At 37.0% G+C, this 17,593-nt stretch overlaps 1 protein-coding gene across 5 annotated transcripts in view; it reads left to right on the top strand.

The window, feature by feature from the left end:
• Positions 1 to 310: 310 nt before the first annotated feature.
• Positions 311 to 17,593, top strand: part of Rbcn-3A (rabconnectin-3 alpha) — a gene marked incomplete at its 5' end in the record, with an annotated part of 103,277 nt that continues 85,994 nt past the window's right edge. For all 5 annotated transcript variants that reach the window (XM_072300232.1, XM_072300235.1, XM_072300233.1 and 2 more), the window contains 18 exon segments: positions 311 to 476; positions 1,665 to 1,904; positions 3,384 to 3,534; positions 4,617 to 4,802; positions 5,379 to 5,563; positions 6,606 to 6,724; positions 7,596 to 7,683; positions 8,601 to 8,712; positions 10,655 to 10,825; positions 11,400 to 11,632; positions 12,381 to 12,655; positions 13,252 to 13,428; positions 14,153 to 14,298; positions 14,473 to 14,617; positions 15,226 to 15,375; positions 15,618 to 15,855; positions 16,149 to 16,297; positions 16,866 to 17,011. In XM_072300232.1, coding sequence (XP_072156333.1) covers positions 311 to 476; positions 1,665 to 1,904; positions 3,384 to 3,534; positions 4,617 to 4,802; positions 5,379 to 5,563; positions 6,606 to 6,724; positions 7,596 to 7,683; positions 8,601 to 8,712; positions 10,655 to 10,825; positions 11,400 to 11,632; positions 12,381 to 12,655; positions 13,252 to 13,428; positions 14,153 to 14,298; positions 14,473 to 14,617; positions 15,226 to 15,375; positions 15,618 to 15,855; positions 16,149 to 16,297; positions 16,866 to 17,011 — 3,077 coding nt within the window.

The following is a 17,593-nucleotide window of genomic DNA, read 5'->3' as shown; positions in this document are numbered from 1 at the left end:
TCAACCCTCTAGATTTTTCTGGAGAGATTGATATGTAATACAGGAGGTTCTTTGTCAAACACACTGAACGGTTTGACCTGGAATTTTGTTTTTGCATGACACCAAGTGTCATGTTTTGGAACGTACGTAAAAAATCAAAGAAAAAAGGTCCCAAATCTCAGAATCTCAGGCTTAGCCAAAATGATAGCTTTTACCTACTTTTTTATATCTTTGTTGAAAGCCTCAGAGGAAAAAAAAATATTAATTCTTGGAGGTTAGAGATCCTGTTACCTACAGAATGAAGAATTAATTACACGTATTTATTCTGCAGCAATTGGACTACCGATGGGTGCAAACAGGAAGTCTCCAAACAGAATCTCGCATCTCGTCCCTATCTTGGAATCTAGAGGGGACACGCCTTCTCACTGGTGGTGACATACTTCAGCTATGGCACCAACACATAACCCCACAGATGCTTGATGATGAGCTGGAGACAGGTAAAGATATTGGCGCCAGATGTTTTATTTTATTTAGCAAGTATGCAGTGTTCAACGTTTGGACCGAAAATCACGAAATTTTTACCATTATCTATGGTCACGTTCATTGTGATATCTGTTGGTGTTGATGCACTGTGCGGGAGTATGTAGGAAACAACGTACGAAAGTATCTCGTAAATCGCAAACAGACACAAAGTTATCAGTCCTCTTGATACTTAAAATATAGGGGATTGTATTAAAATGGGCCTGTTGCAAACTTTTGCCAGAGCAAAAATAAGAGTTTTTACTCACAGAAAGTGTCTCAAAAATAACGATGAGCGCATCAGCAGAGTCTGAATAGCACTCCTCACTTCTTAATTTGCGTAAGAAATTTGCGTTTTTTCGAGTTTCCTGCTTTAAAAACAATACCCTGGTACAGGTGAACATTTTGTTAGAGGAGTCATTTCATCTGACCCTTGCTCACAAGAATACTATGCAATATTCAACATAGTCAACGCCGATCCACCAAAACACATGTGATGGGACAATGATAACAATGTGCCTGATAACTATCCACTGATAACTATCGGCGTGTTTACATTCACATTTTTCTCCCGTTGTTAGATATCCGCCTTGATTGACCAGATTGACCTCGTGGCCCCTCGACTTGCGTGTGGAAGTGTCAGCCATGTTGAGCAGGGATTGAATGGAATGACTCCTCTAACAAAATGTGCACCTGTGCTGTAGTATTCTTTTAGAAGCGGGAATCTTCAAAAAACGCAAATTTCTTACGCAGATAGTGAAGTTAGGAGTACATTTCAGAGTTTGACGATGCGCTCCTCGTGATTTTTGAGATATCATCTTTTAAGAACAACTCTTATTTTTGCCGTAACTAAAGTTTGCAACAGGCCCATTGCCACCACACTGGCCACTGATTAGATAGAGCCTCTAAGCGCACATTTTAGTAGACAAGAAATGGATGTTACTTTACTTAAGGTCCATTTTTTGTCCTCTGTAGCAATGTCGGCCTTTATTGTCATCAGTTATTGCCACCATCAGAACTGTGTTTCCTAATTTGTAACAAAAGGGCTGCTGTATTGGTTCCTTCTTGTGAAGAGTCGTGGATCCACGAATTTGCTCAACAATTGATTTGTGCATCCTTATTGAATTTTAATGATGGTAAATTTTGTATTTTCCTCTGCTTTATAGGTCTATCAGGAGAGGGAGTGACTTTTGAGATAGGTGAAGATGCGGTAGGCAGCAGTCTAGAGGGAGGATTAGACAGCTCCACCCCTGCAATTGAAGATGACCCTCGTGACTGGGACTGCGTTTGGAAGTGTGCCACAGCTACGCCAATACACCACATGGCATTTTCCCCTGATGGCACACTATTTGCCACCTGTGGGAAAAATGATCGTCTTGTCAAAATTTGGTTTGAAAATAAGCAATGTGAGTTGGCAGCATACTACTTTTCATATCAGAGTTAATTATTTAGGTCTCATAATTTTAATTTTAATGGGTACCTTTTAGTCTGCAGGTCTCTCAATAATGCTATATTTTTACGAAGTGGCTATTCGTCGGTACGGTACCGAAGGATAAATGGCTATTCGTCGGTACCGTACCGATGAATAAATAGCTATTCGTCGGTACTGTACTTTGATTTTAGTACGTAAATTATATTAAATATATGATTTCTTAATAATATTTTGGTGGAAGTTAAGAGCTAAAAATTGGGTGAAAGATGGAAAAAAAACCCAACACGAGTTGTAAAGAAATATTCTCCTAATTTAATTTATGTATTTAATACTCTCACATAATACTGAAATGTACTACTCTGTCAAATAAATAATCATAATACTGAAATGTACTTCACTGTCAAATGAATCATCATAATACTGAAATGTACTACTCTGTCAAAAGAATCATCAAGAACGCTTCTTTTTTCGGGTGGTGGGGCCTTTAGTTTCATTTGCAGGTGTTTTCTTTCGTTTTCGTTTTTCGGGGGGATTTTCCACAGATTGTCGGTCGGCATCGGTGCGATTAAAGGAACAAAGTTGTCTTGCTGGCAGTTTAGGTCGCCCTTGTGAAATGACTTCACTCTTAAATTTTAGCTTCGTGAAGCTCTCTGCACTGACATTTTCGTCAGATGGAGCAGCAACAGAAACCGAAGATTCGCTAGTGGTGGAATAGCTCTCTGCACTATGATCGTTGTTAGTTGGGGCAGCGACAGATACTGAAGATTCGCAAGCCGTGGAGCAGCTACCATGAACTGACAATAGTTGTACATTTGGTCAAGATACGTTTTCTGATAAGCCAGATCTGTGCCTCAGGGCTACACGGTTTATCGGCACTTAGTATCTCCGTGTAATTACAACAGAGCACCATAGATGGCGTTTGCTTGTCCATTCGGACCAAGGCTTGACAACACATTTTTATTAATTAATGTCGCCGATGCGGTACCGACGAATAGCCATTTATTCATCGGCACGGTACCGACGAATAGCCATTTATTCATCGGTACGGTACCGACGAATAGCCATTTATCCGTCGGTACCGTACCGACGAATAGCCTCATCCATATTTTTATCTGCAATTCAGTGGATGCAAAATCATCAGATTACAATTCAGTCTCATACAACCTTCTCTCCAGATCTAATTATTTGACTAAAGCTAAGCCTTAAGCTTTAAAGCTACTAAAAAATTTGCCTTTATGGACAAAGGTCTCTTCGCCTGTGGACTGTTGCATTGAAAATTTCACTTTAATAGCAGATCTTCTTGTACGTTGAAAAATACAGCTCTTCAAAAGTGAAGTAAGTTCATTTTCACCAGATACTATGCTGTGCTCATCTTACATTGAAAACGAATTTAATGTTTACTCTGTCTTTAAAACACCAATCACTAATTTATATGTCCTCTTTATTTTTTCAGTGTTGTTCCCATCCAAAAGCCTTGATGCAAGTGCCATGTCTTTGGGAGGTTTGTCAACTCCTTCAGAACTGAACTATGGTTTTGTGTACATTTCCCACCCGCGGGCCGTCACGCAGCTTTCATGGCGAAAAACCAGCAAGTATATGCCCAAGTAAGTTTTTCTTTTGTCTTTTTTCTTATTTTAACAGTGAAACAATAACTTAGTTGACTTAGAACAAGAGCAAACTCTAATGGGCCTGTTGCAAACTTTTGCTAGAGCAAAAATAAGAGTTGTTTCTTATAGATAATGCCTCAAAAATCACGATGAGCGCATCGGCAAAGTCTGAAATGCACTCATAACTTCACAATCTGCGTAAGAAATTTGCCTTCTTTTAAGCTTCCCGCTTCAAAAACGATACTACGGCATAGGTGAACATTTTGTTAGAGGAGTCGCTCCATCGTCGGCGATATTCATCATGGCCGACGCTTGCACGCAGTTCCGCGCGTAATTCAAGGAGAGTTCAAGGTCAATCAATTCGGGCGTGGAAAATATGAACGTTAACACACCGATTGTTATCTGGTCTAATCCAGTTCAGGTGTTATCTCGTCCCATCAAACGTGTTTTGGCGGATTGGCGTCGGCTATGATGATTATTGCCGACGATGGAACGACTCCTCTTACAAAATGTTCACCTGTGCCGTAGTATCGTTTTTGAAGCGGGAAGCTCAAAAAACCGCAAATTTCTTACGCAGATTGTGAAGTTATGAGTGCATTTTAGAGTTTGCCGATGCGCTCATCGTGATTTTTGAGGCATTATCTATAAGAAACAACTCTTAGTTTTGCTCTAGCAAAAGTTTGCAACAGGCCCATTGAATAGAGGTAGGCAATAGGACCTCATTTAAATTAGGTCTCTTGGAAAATACCCAATCTATATTTCATATATTGTGTGAATTCTATTAACTTAAAGTTGTTTTGATTGGTATGTGAGGAAAAAGTAAAAACAATCATGACTCAATCAAATTTTGAATAGTGAACAAAACACAGCCATTCTTACTTGCCGCCAAATGAATTCTTACTAATCTAAGTAAACATATAACACATACAGATTTAAACTTTGTACCGGTGCAGTGAGCCTGGTTGATCTAGATTATGTCAGAAACATGCCTTTATCATCCCCAACAGGGCAGTGCTATGTTCTTCCACATCTTCAAAATTATTGTGTAAAGGAATTTAATTTTATTTTTATTTTTTCAGGGGATCTGTCTCGAATATGCTTGTAACCTCATGCCGAGATAACATTTGTCGAATCTGGGTGGAAACCGTACTTCCGGATGATGGTTTAGTCAACATGTCTCAGTTTGATCCAATTGCAGCTCAAAATCCTAAATTCCGTACTCACAGACATAAACATAGATTCATGCAACGCTTAAAACACATGAAGTAAGATTTTTTTCTTTCTCATCTAGTATCATTCACTAGTATCATTTCATTGCCAAAAAATGGTTCTTAGGGTGAAGCATATCTATTATTTTCTCTTCCCCTAAAATTGCTTTTTTCATTCTACATTGACAAAATGGATTTGATTAAGTTGATTGTTTCAAAAAGTACTCCTTCTGAGGTTAAGAGGCACTCATCTGTACCATGAATGGACCAAAAAGTTTCATATTTCTAGTACAGAGCTCTTTCCTTTGGGGAACTGTGTAACTTGCACCAAAAATATTTTCCACCTGCTAAACATTTTGATCTGCGTTCATTTCTTTTCAATTTCTAGAATTTGCTTTTTTTCAGAGTGCAGCACTTTTTGAAAATAGCAATTTAAATCATTTCTTGCTAATTTCAGGATTTTAGATACCCTCTCCCCTCAAGACAGTCCTGCCGTACTTTGCTAGATCCCCCCTCTTGTGGACATTTTTATTAATATTTTTACCATAACTAGAATAGGATTTAAAATAAATTAGTGCTTTTTTCAGTCTTTTTCATCACATGTATTCCAACACAGTTTTTGTTGACTTTCAGAACATGCTTTCATCTACGAAGGCATGCCAAGCACAGCACATCAGATCTGGGGAGCGTAACAACAACCATTCCAACGTTGCCATCAACTTACAGTGTTCATGACTTCCACAGTTATGGATTTCATGGCACAGGGATTACCCCAGCTGTCCATTTTCACTTAGCTGCAAGTATTAATGCTGAAACAGGTACTACCTTAAATATTTTTAGAAAATAAAAAAATCACAGCTTGTAAAGGCTGATAATTACTTATTTTATCATTGAACCTAAAATGCAGCTTGACTGGTAGTGAGAAATAAAATGTGTCCTCTTTTTAATTTAAACACATGTCTTAAAGTAAGTAGGTAAACATAATTTCACGGCATGTGAACATACTATCAACAGTGAAACTGCAAATATGGGAATAGCAGTTTGCAATGCTGCAGACATCCTGTCATAATTTATTTTCCAAATGGAAAAAACTCAGTGACATTTCTTGAAAATTACCTTAATTTCTCATGTGAAGAATATCGTGTGAAAATTTCTAGCAATAGTGTTGATTTGTGCTCCTTTGAAGATATTACAAACAAACTCAGATTTTTGTAGTTTCACATCTATATACACTTAACTTCTAATAAGCTTATCATCAATGAAAAAGTCTAAATTTTTTTAAAAATATCTGTTGAGATGTTTAGAGCCCAAGCTAAAGGTACGATATGAAACCAAAAAATAGTGTGGTATTGCAAGTTTAATTTTTGCAGAATTTTCAGGCAATTACTAGATCCTAATTTAGATAATTTTACAAAATTCCTCTCTCTGTAAGTGTATCCAGTAGTCATGGTGTTCATGCAAGCAGATAAAAGAGGATAACTTACTTGAAATGTGGTCTAGCAAAAGTCGGTAAAATTTAGACTTTTAAAAATTTGTTTGCAAAATTAACGATACTGTTAAGCAACATGTGCTCTTGGCTGCTCTATTTCACCAATGAGATTGATGATTGACCTCAACTTGGTAGAGACTAAGCCAGGTAGGTGAACGCACTTCTAGAGTGCAACAGAGGATCATTTGTCCCCAGTTTAGCTTTGAAAGTAAATACAAAAATCAAGATAACGGATCTTCTGTCTTTATTAAAAGGTGTATAAACTTACTTGATATGGACTCTTTTCCTCGGTTGTTGGTAAGATCCTTGATTTCAATCGTCATTTTATTTCTGTATTGCTAGGTTCATGGAAACTTCATGCTTTGTTACAGATATTCCTTTAGTTCCTAGTCTAGTCACCGGAGACCCTGAAAGGGAGCCAAATTTTATTTTACACTGGTTAAATAATAAGGAAATGCATTTCTCGCTTCAAGCTGAAAATATTCTACAAGTAAGTTTCTTTTTTCTCCCCTTTGTATGCTTATTACCAAATTAATTTTCAATTCCTTTCTTTAAATTTTTTTACAATTCACTGTGCAGATGTGTTATCTGGGTTGAAGAATTTGTGCATGGATGCCACAATCTGCAGATTGGGGCATAAATCAAGAAATAATCAGAGGGCACCAAGTTCATTTTAAAAACATGGGCGAATTGGACTTTTTTAAAAAGTGCAGGATGCAAGATGGATTGCAACCTAAGATTGATGCAATTGAACTCCTTAAACTGCGAAATGGGTTAGTTAGCGCTGGTCATAGAATCGTGTTTTGATGCTTGATTTTTGTAGATTAGCTAAGAATAATAAGATCTGTCCAAACTGCAACTTTCTACATTCAATAATAACGGAGATATAGCCCTTCAAAAAGTCGGATTTTTGACGTCATCCACCGCGGTAGGGACACCCTTGGTTTCTTCCACCTTGCATTCATCAGTGTGACGCACATTTGCACTGGTTGCTCAACATGAAACTCGGATGAAAGCAAGGTAGAAGAAGCCAGTGGTTTCACTGCCGCAGCGGACGTTATCAAAAACCTGACTTTACAAAGGGCAATATCTTGATTGATATTGAGCCTAGAAAGTTGTAGTTTGGACAAATCTCAATATTTTTAGCTTATCTACAAAAATCAAGCATCAAAACATGATTTTGTAACCAGCGCAACCGACCCATTGGTGGCTGTGTCTGCACGTAAAGTGCGTCTCACATCAATGTTTTCAATCAGTGTCCCATCTAAAAACTTTTTTATGTAATCTTCTTATTAAAAAATAACATGTCTTTTTTTCCATCATAAATAATATTGTTTTTTTTCTTTTTTCCTAAATTTTAGGAATTAACTCGTAAAGTTGTTGAAAAAGAAGATGGATTAGTTGTAGAAAGCAATCAAGATACATCAGAACACCACGGCTCAGATTCTAGTAAGAAATATTTAATGTTTTATTTGATTCTAACTCATTTTTATCCAGAGCACTCAAACTCAAGCATTTATATTGAAGTATTCTGTATGATTTAAAATAAGTTTTTTCCCACATTTTTGCTCTCTTTTGAAAGAGAAAAAAAATCAATGGGTGTGGAAATCTATCAGTCCTTTCCCTATGTGTCCTCAAGTTTATCTCTTAATTTAGCCAAGTACACTAGAGTGAAAGATTAGGTTCAAATTCTTGACTTACTGCCAACTTCTGTTGCAACAAAATTAAATACCCTCAGGGTGACGGAGCATTGACAACATTCGGTTTTCATGTTAGCGGCAATGACAACCACATTCAAAATTCTTGACGCTTCTGTAGAGGTGGGTCTTGAAATGGATGAATGCAAACATTGGTCACAAATCATCAAACTGCTGAGTATAATGCAGTTCAGAGTTTAGGATGTGGAGTTTAGTTCTTGAGTTATGTTGAGTATTTTTTTTTTTGTCAGTTGGCAGTTCTGTGAAATTGCTTATTCTATAGTGAAGCAAATCCACTGTAGAAATTTACCCTAGGCGTAAGCTGTACCTTAGCATTTTTGTCCTGTGCCTCATCACCTAAAGCATGTCATATCAAGAAAAATTTTTCTCATACTGATCCTTAAAGTTGAAAATTAATTTAATATTTCTAACGGTCATCTTTTTTTTGCTTAATCTTCAAAGCACTTTAGCTACCCATAGTTTCAGTGAAACAACTCAACACTCAAGAAGGTTTAAGGTTTTTTCATAACATAGATAAATAAGTTCTCTACAGATACATGGTAGCCAGTATTGGAGCTTATTGATTGAATCACTTATCGTTAGGCTGTTGAAAGGAATGCCATGCTGAAACGCAGCATTAAACGTTTATTAGATTTTTTCTGCTTGAAGTTTCAGGAAAGAAAAGAGTATCTGGACCAATGGGGAAGTCTCTATCACAAGATGGTAGTGGAAGCGATGAGCATCACCCAAGTTATCCATCCAGTAGTCATCAAACTCTTAGGTATTTCCAGTTTCTAATTTTAATCTCATAACTATCCTTAGAAATCAGAAAAATGCCATTTGTTGCAATGTATAACAATGGTGTTAGAAAATCAAACTATTGTAGAGACTAGTCTTTTACCTTTTTGCAAAACTCTCTAAAGACAGTTTAGAAAACTAATTCTAGTGCGTACTTATTTTCCGTATGTTAAGAAATTACAAAAAACCTCAAAAACATTTTCTGGCAAAAAATCCGGTCGAGGAAATTGACGTGTTACATCTTATTAACCGAAAACATTCCCTTTCACCCCTCCAAGAAGGTTGATAAAACTAAGTAACTATGAGATGGCAAAAACCTTTCTTAAATTCTCAGGGTCCACCAAGGCCACGTAGGTCCAAAAAATTACTCTATATGGTTTAAAAAAAAGAAACAAAAAATAATCCCTTAACAATAAGAAAATTAAAAAAAAAAAAACCAAAAACCGATTTTGTGGTTCACAGGTATGTACGTAAATCCTTCGAATGAACTTGAAATCACAAAATCGGTCGAGAATATCTAAATGAATTTTCCCCTTCAATTATGAGTTCCGCAACAAGCACGACTCACTTGAAGCTTTCCATACAGGAGCCGCAAGAAACTGATTTTTTCTTTCTTACCTGCTGATTGTGAGGAGAGTGGGAGCATTTACTTTTTCCTTCATTTATACAGGATGCAACAAGCATGACTCTTGCGTTTGCAGAAACCCTTTCATTAAGGAGATCGCAAGAACCTTTACCGCGTTCATTTCCAAAAGGGATTACTCCAGAATTTCGCGCATTTTAATAATTTAAACGATTCATCTGTTCTTCTCTTCTCTCCTTCTGTCCATTGACAGAGATACAAAATTTTTCGGACTCACTGACGTTTGCTCTCAGTGAAACGGTGCCTTTTTATCCCTGACGCCAGCTTTAGTTTTACCAGTGGACCCATTTTACCACATAGGTACATGTTAGACTCTTTCGATTGACTAAGTCATTGTTGCTTTTATTGTAAGCTTAACATACGATTTGGATGGTGAGTAGGCTAAAAGTTTTCGTTTACTTTTCCTTTTTTTCATTTTCACGGAGTGGGTCCCATTTGACACGAGGGGTTATTTAAACAATTCGAATTAAGTTTCGACATAAGAAAACTCACACCCTTGCTGTGATGTAGGTGTGTGTGTTTTTTTTTTTATCTTAGAGGTAATCCACATTTGTTTACGCATCGAGCCGGTCGCGTCAGTGAGTCCGAAAAATTTTGTATCCAGAGATGCCAATGTGTAAGCGAGAAATCTGCTGTGAAAGGTGGTCTTGACGGGGAAGTCGGCAGTCAGTTTAGTCGTTTTTACGTAATTTCTCTTCTAAAACATTTGGAATGTTAAAATAAAGTCAAAAGCGGCACACATGGTAACATGGATATTCTTTAGGTACTCACTTTTATGGGTCTAAGGTTTACCGTTATCGCGGAGTTTGAGAAACTTTCTCAGGACCCTGGATTCTTGAAATTCAAATTTCCCGGCAAAGTAAAAAGTAAAATTTTCCTCGTTTTGGGTCATTAAAAGCTTGTAACTTTTTGAAAACTCAATGGATCTTAATGAAACTCTTCCACTTTGTAGTTCTAATTGAAATGTGTCCGTAGACACCAAGATTGTAGGAATCCGTGCCGTCGTTTGGGCTGCAGTCGAGTTCAAACTGAATCAATTTTCAGATTAAGGGAGTTGCCTGTGACTAAGAGTGTCGGCCACCCGTTTGCTATCGGGACTTTAGTAGGACGTCATTTTTCTCGACCGGGGGTGGCTGCCGCCACTCTTGATGAAAAATTTTTTCGAGACCTTGTAAATATCAATTTAAAAAATCTTGAATAGTACACACTCTATCTATGTTATCAGAAGAAATTAGGTCAAACCATTGAAGTACACTTAATTTTGGTTGTTCTTATTTTCCAGTAATGCAACCTCCATAAACTCAATAGCAATGGATCCTGCTCCTTCTATGACTGGCGGGGGTCATGTTACCGATTCTTTAGATGCTAAAATTGAATCACTTCTTCGGGACTGGCACCACAGCCCTGATCTCTTGTTCAGTATTCATCCTGTCGACGGCAGTTTCCTTATATGGTAAATCCTCACTGTTTATACATTATTCAATTAGGAAAGTATAGGACTTGACCAAGGCCTTAGACGACCACTCAAACTGAAATAACTGAATATTGTAAAAACAATTAAAATAAAATAATGTGAACGAAAGTAAAAAGGAACAAAAATCAAGATGCTTCACTCGCAATGTGGACAGGTATTTGTTAGCATTGTTCTGCCTTCCCGGGATGCTTTGTGCCAAATTCACCCAGAAATAAATGCAGATTTAGATTAAAGGTGAGGGAGAGGAAGGAAAAAATCAGGGAATTTGAAATTTTAGAGTCAGTGAAAAGTGAAAAAAGCCCATGGAAATGTCAAAAAAGGTCAGGGAATCAGGAAATGAAGAAATAGTGAAAACTGTGGATTTGCGTCCATTAGAGTTAAGGGGTCTTTTAATCAAAAGGACTGCATATTAAATACATGGATCTTATCTGTTCATTTTGCTCTGTTCTTTAATTTTGTACCATACATGGTTAAACATGAATCCAAGGTGTAACACTTTGATAAAAATATTTAATTTACTGGACGATTTAAAACTTGAGTTTCCTATTCACAGGGTGGTGGACTGGCTGGACGAGTACCACTCAGGGTCGTTTCGCCAAGCCCAAGTCTCATTCTCAACACGCATTCCAGCTGCATTTCCCCTTGGAGATGCAACCACCATGTCAAATAACGTCAGCCTTTATCACACATCCGGGTCACTTCTTCAGTTAGCATTTCGTGATGTTGTTAAAACAGCCTCCGCCCTTCCCACCACACCTTCCAAGTCACCTACCATCATTGTCAACGGTAAAGGGTTATTTCATGTGATTCACTCCTTCTTCTTCATGAATGGTATTGTCAAAATCTGGATCATCCTATGTCTTATGTTGTGCCATACTTTATCCGTTCGTTTATTAACATCTTGAAGAACAGTGAACTAAACTACATACCGCTGTGGAACTTGTAACTTCACCCCCAAATTGTGATGGAGATACTCAAAAAATTTCAAGACAAAACAATGCTTAGTTTACTGTTCAAAAAATTAACTATAACAGGAAATTAAGTAACATGTAATGTAGTCAGGCCCATTCTGGCTTATTCCGTTCAATTATTAGCAGACATAGGTGAGTAAGACCTTTCAAAGAACAGTAGACTTGCCATAATTTCCTCTGAAAAATAAAGACAAATCAATAAATCTTAAATCAATGTCATTTAATCCAATAAAATAAGATATCCTTTGTGGTGTTTTTCTTTCAAAACTTTTATGAATTTATTTGTTGTCTTCATTTATTCAATTGCATTGATGACTATCAGTTGCCCTGCCTCGTACTTTTTTGTTGAGGCCTAATCTTGTTGAATCTTTAACTTTGATTTTAACTTTAATCACAGCCTCTGATTCTTTCAGTTGGTATTTTGATTTTTATAGTGCATTGTGGACAGACTGTTTTGAAAAGCCTTCATCTTTCTGCTGCAAAGTTGTAACCCCAAAAGTTTTACAGTAAAATTGCCACAGATGAGCAAAATAAAATTTCATATTCTTGTTCTTTCCTTTTAGATGGAGCTGGCATGGATGGAGAGAATACAGGACAGTTACCGTGCCTAGAGGAAGAAGATCCAGCCGCAGATGGCGAATCAACCCAGTCAGTTCCGCCGGCCCAGCCAACAGAGAACGGGCCTGCAGCGCACTCAGTCGGAGGGGACTCACACTCCACCATCAACGACATACTGTCAGCACCACCGTCTCCCACACTGTCTCTCCTTACTAAACACACCAACGGCACTCTTAATCTATGGCAACTGACTTTTGCAGACAAAACAAAATTTTCTCAAGTAAGATCTAGAGTAAACTTGTATAACAATGACTAAAACTGTGAAAATTATCTCGTTAATTTGGAAAGGAAAAAAAGAGGCAACATAGGCCTCTCAGATTACTTATGAAGATATTTAAAAAGCTGGATTATATTCAGACTTGTTAATTTCTGTCATGGTTCGAGAAAAAAAAGAAAAGCACTTCCTCAATTTTCTAAGTATTATCACTTATCAGATTAATTCATCCGAGAGACTCAACAATGAATGTTGTTTGTTTCATTCTGTGAGATTATCCACCGATGAAATTTTTTTTACTAATCAGATTTTCAAGGATCCTTACTCTGTAGCAAGACAGTTATTTGTGAAAAATGCTTTTTCTTAGAAATCTTTGAACCAATAAATAATTTTTTCTCTAGTCCCGAAATAAAATTCCCACCCTATGTTAATGAAATTCTACCTCAATGAATCCCTATTAAAAGTTTCCTCTTTAGCTCCCAAAGGTTTTTTAAAATTAATTTTTCTTAAATTTCAACAAATTCATTTAGAATTATGAGTACCAGAATATAAATTTGATCCGTCAGTTTGTTTTGCTTATAAAATCATCATTTTCCCCTCAGGTTTTGAGTATTGGTCATGCTGCCCGAACATCAGGTCATCGATTCCGTGTCAATGACATTACATGTCATCCTGTGTTACCACTTTTACTCACCACCTCTCATCATAACACCCCAGATGGTGGGAATACTGAATCGCCTGCCTCCCCAAATGTTCCGAATGGACTCAAAACACCCACTGTAAGTATTATCAGTTAAGTTTTGTCCTTCTGTATTTTACAGACCAATTAATTCATATATGGGCAATGAATTATCTTGGATTAATTTTTCAACGTAGTATTATTGGAACGGTCAGTAACACACATTGACGCATATTTATGACGCATGTGATGCATGTTGATGGATTCATTTTTTTATAGCAGCAAATCAATTTCCTGTATAATATGTAAAAGTATTGCCGGAAAAGTAACTTTGTCACTGTCAAAAATATTTAAAGCGTTGCTTTGAAAAAGGGTTCCTTGCCACCTGAATATTGATTTTGAAGTATTGATACCACTGTATAGAGGAGTTAGTATTGAAAAATTTGCCTCAAAGAGAGCTGCAAAATAATTAAAATTTTCTGAATGAGACCAATTCAAAACTAAATCATTGAAAGAAGCAATTTTGCAAAGTTTAAAACAACAATTATTATTTCTGATGGAAAAAAAAACTGTACTTTGCTGTGAAAATGGGTCCATAATTAGGGGAATGTCTACCTTGAAATATTGACACGGCTATACAGAAGAGTCAGCCCTGAAAAAATAGTTTGCTCTTGGCATTTAAGAGCCATTTTTAAAGGCAAAATCCTTTACTCTTTTTCTGTTTATTTCTCAGTGTTGGAAAATTCAGATCTCCAAGTGTTTCAAAGAACTTGTTTTCCTTCAATGACAGTCACCAATAATTTCATTTTTTTCTTTCATGGCAGGGATTTTGTAGTGAACTTATTTTGTGGCGAGTGGATGCTGTTGGTCCACTATCAAAGTCTGGTGGGGTATCAGAACTGGCAAGAATCAATTCCCTTCAGATGTCCGCTTTCTCTAATGCTGCCTGGATCCCAACCCTCTTACCCAGGTACGTCGACGTAACTCTTCATGTCTTTCTGTCAGTAACATCTGATTCATTTTGATGTTCGAGGAAGTGTTGTAAATGCTTGTAATATTCAGTAGTATTCCAGCATTCAAGCTGTTGGAAGATGTTAGTGTCAGCGTATGAAACCATTATAACGACACTTTTTTTCTGTTTCAGCACAACCTTGGGAAATTTAAGTAATTCACCAAGCGCATGTTTTGTAGCCTCAGATGGTGAAAGTCTTCGAGTATATCAAGCTGTCATTGATGCCAGAACTTTACTGGCAGAGATCTCAAGCTCAGAACGTAGAAGTAGAATCAAGGTATATACTAAACTGAATTTTTTTCCATGTTGCAAAACTTTGTTTTGAATACCAGTTTGTCTCTCGCGTTTTCATTTCTTGATCCATCTTAGACGGTATTTTTGATCCAATAGAAAATGAGTGTGCAAAGTTCTCGTAAGCGTAAGCGTAAAGAATGAAGTTTTTGTATGAATGTTTTTTGGTTTGTCTCTGTCATCAACAAAACAACCACATGAATTGAGAGCAAACATGCTCTATTAAAGTTGAGATTAGCCAATGCGGAAAACTTGTTACTTTATAAGAATGCATTCCTTTTCTTTTTCACTTCATTTTTGCGTCATTGTATTACTTTTGTGTTAGACAGCAAGAAAAAGTTCAGAGATGAAAACTTCAATATTTGTTTGTTTTTAATTTTTTCAGAATTTCCATTTTGTCCCCTGTACAAGTAAAATTTTCTGATCTCATCCGCTGAAGTCTTTTGAACCATATTTCCATCTCTCGGTTATATTGAATTAAGGTTAAAATTCCTTGTTTTAAAACTGGGCACTGCACCCCAAAAAAGTCTTTTATGTTTTTGTGCACCTAACAAAATAATCCAAGTTAGTTATTTTTTCCTTTCCATTTTTCAGGGCTCTTTGGTAAGCCTTTCAACAGAATGTTCCTCAGATGATGGTGTCAAACATTCCTCACTCCACGATCGAATAAAAATTGTTTCTCAGCAGTCTACTGCCCGTCCTGGATGTGTCATACAATTAGATGCTATTTCTAATGCTGTTCATGTGAGTAAACTTTAAATCTTGTTCCAGAAAATTATAACATCTAAAATTGTATATTACTAAATTAATTTGATTTGCTCTTTTGTACTTTCCCCTTGGTCTTTGCGGAGTGATATATTCTATTTATAAAAGCACAGTGTAATTTTAAACTGTTTACTATCTTTGGTACGAGTAGTTTTAGATTTTATTAAACAACAATGACACGCATCCGTAGTTGTAACAATTTTGTGTATATCATTTTCTAGGATTGGCAGAATACTCAATTCCTCCATGTTTTTCAAGAGCAGCTCATAACTGGTGAGCGGTCTACAATGAGTGGGGCTGACATTGGCCTCATGGAGACTCGTATGGGTGCCATGGTTGACCTCCAGCAGAACGCTGAATTCGAAGAGCCATTTTATTTGGTTCTCCTTGAGCGGACAACTCAAGGAACGACCATTCACATGTGGCGACTCATCATTGCCTCCCAGCCACAGAATGATGGTACGACCTTATTTAATCAATTTATTTTGACTCAATGATGAGTACGGAAAGAATTTCCTGTTCCTTTCAAATCCCCAAATGAACTGGATTCGCCCTGAAATTGTACCAAATCCTCTGTTTTGTCAATAGATTTGATGGATTGATTCTTCTTTGTAATGAAGACCTCAGAATAGTTGAATGACCTTGATTTTACTTAGAGGAGTTCAAAAGCAGGAATAGCTTAAAAGCTGGAAAGACATTATTGAAAAATTGCTACGACATTTAATTCATCTCTTGTTTTGTTTGTTTTCCAGAACTGAGTGGGAGTATGATGTATGTCCCTGATAGCCAAATTGTTCAAGATGATGACGACACAGAGAGCCGAATCGCTGCTGGTGCCGGGATGGAAGATGGAGCTGAAGAAGATGTCGAAACTCCTCATATACTAATCTCAACAACTAAGGTAAACCTCAAAGTCTTTTGCTTATTATTTTATGAAGCTTTAGTTCAGTTTTTGAATATCCTCTTTATGTATTACATGAACGTAATTATGCTCAACAGAACTATGTCCTAGTGGATTAAACTAAAGGAACTATGTCCTAGGATTTGCGTGTCTCATACTTCCTATTGATTTTATTCATCAGCACTTACAGTAAACTCTAGATTACCTGAAATAATGTGACAGTCTGGTGGTTTGAATAATCTGGAGGTCGCCTAAAGTTCGTCGAACTTCATAAATTGGATGAGAAGTGAATGTAAATTATTTCAAAACTTTCCTGAACTTATGATTTGTGCAAGGGAAAAAGTCAGAGGCAGGGAAAAAGAGGTATGTTCATATGTATAGGAAAATGGTAGAGAAGAAAAATAAAGAAGAGTATTCGCGGTAACTTGTCGAAAGACTGCAGACCAATAATTAGTTGAGATAATCTAGAGTTCAGATAGTGTGGTGGTCACTGTAGTTTTTTTAAGCATAAATAGGTCAACATTTTGTAATTGCTTATTAATACATTGTGCCATGTTTTCTTCTCCAGGTCTGCACTCAAGAACTTCCTCTTCCAGATGGCGTAGATGTAATTCATGCAGCCCCAGCTGGGGGCCATTTATCCTCCGCATCTATCTATCCCGCATGTTTTGCCCCATACATTATAGTCACTGCTTGTTCTGACAGCACTATCAGGTAAACTTACATCCCTGTGTCTTATGGCCAGCTAGGCCTTCAAGAAAGGTGGTTGAGAGTCAAGAAAACTCATGCGTTTTTCAGGATGTGTAAACTAAATATTTTGGATCTAAGGAACTTGTATGCAGAAGAAATTTTTAGAGTTCAATGTGTCCCTGGGAGGCATTAAGGTTATGTTGGCATATTGCATAAGATTTTGATTTTATAAGGATTCAATGAGAATTATAGCTTTTAAATATATATGTTGCGGGGGCCGGCCGATGCTGTCACTGACCGGCCAATGATAGCGTCGGCCGAAAGCGAGGGCCAATGACATGATTGGCCGACCAATCATGTCATCGGCCAAAAAGCCCGGTCACCGTTAACATTTTCACCGCGAGGTGAACAATGGCCGGCCGATGATGACAGTGGCCAATGACTGACAACCATTGTTTCTTCACATTGTAAAACACCGTTAAACTGGAAACATACTACATGAGAGGAAACAAATGAGTGAATGTGTAATTACTACAGCTGTTTGATTTATTCTTTAGAAGGGTTTTTTTTTATTTATTTTACATTTCTTTCTACTTTAAAAATTGG

The sequence above is a fragment of the Bemisia tabaci genome, chromosome 4 (assembly GCF_918797505.1).
Source record: "Bemisia tabaci chromosome 4, PGI_BMITA_v3".
In the NCBI taxonomy this organism is placed as follows: domain Eukaryota; kingdom Metazoa; phylum Arthropoda; class Insecta; order Hemiptera; family Aleyrodidae; genus Bemisia; species Bemisia tabaci.
The sequence above is the reverse complement of the archived record's forward strand: the minus strand, read 5'-3'. Positions and strand labels throughout refer to the sequence as shown.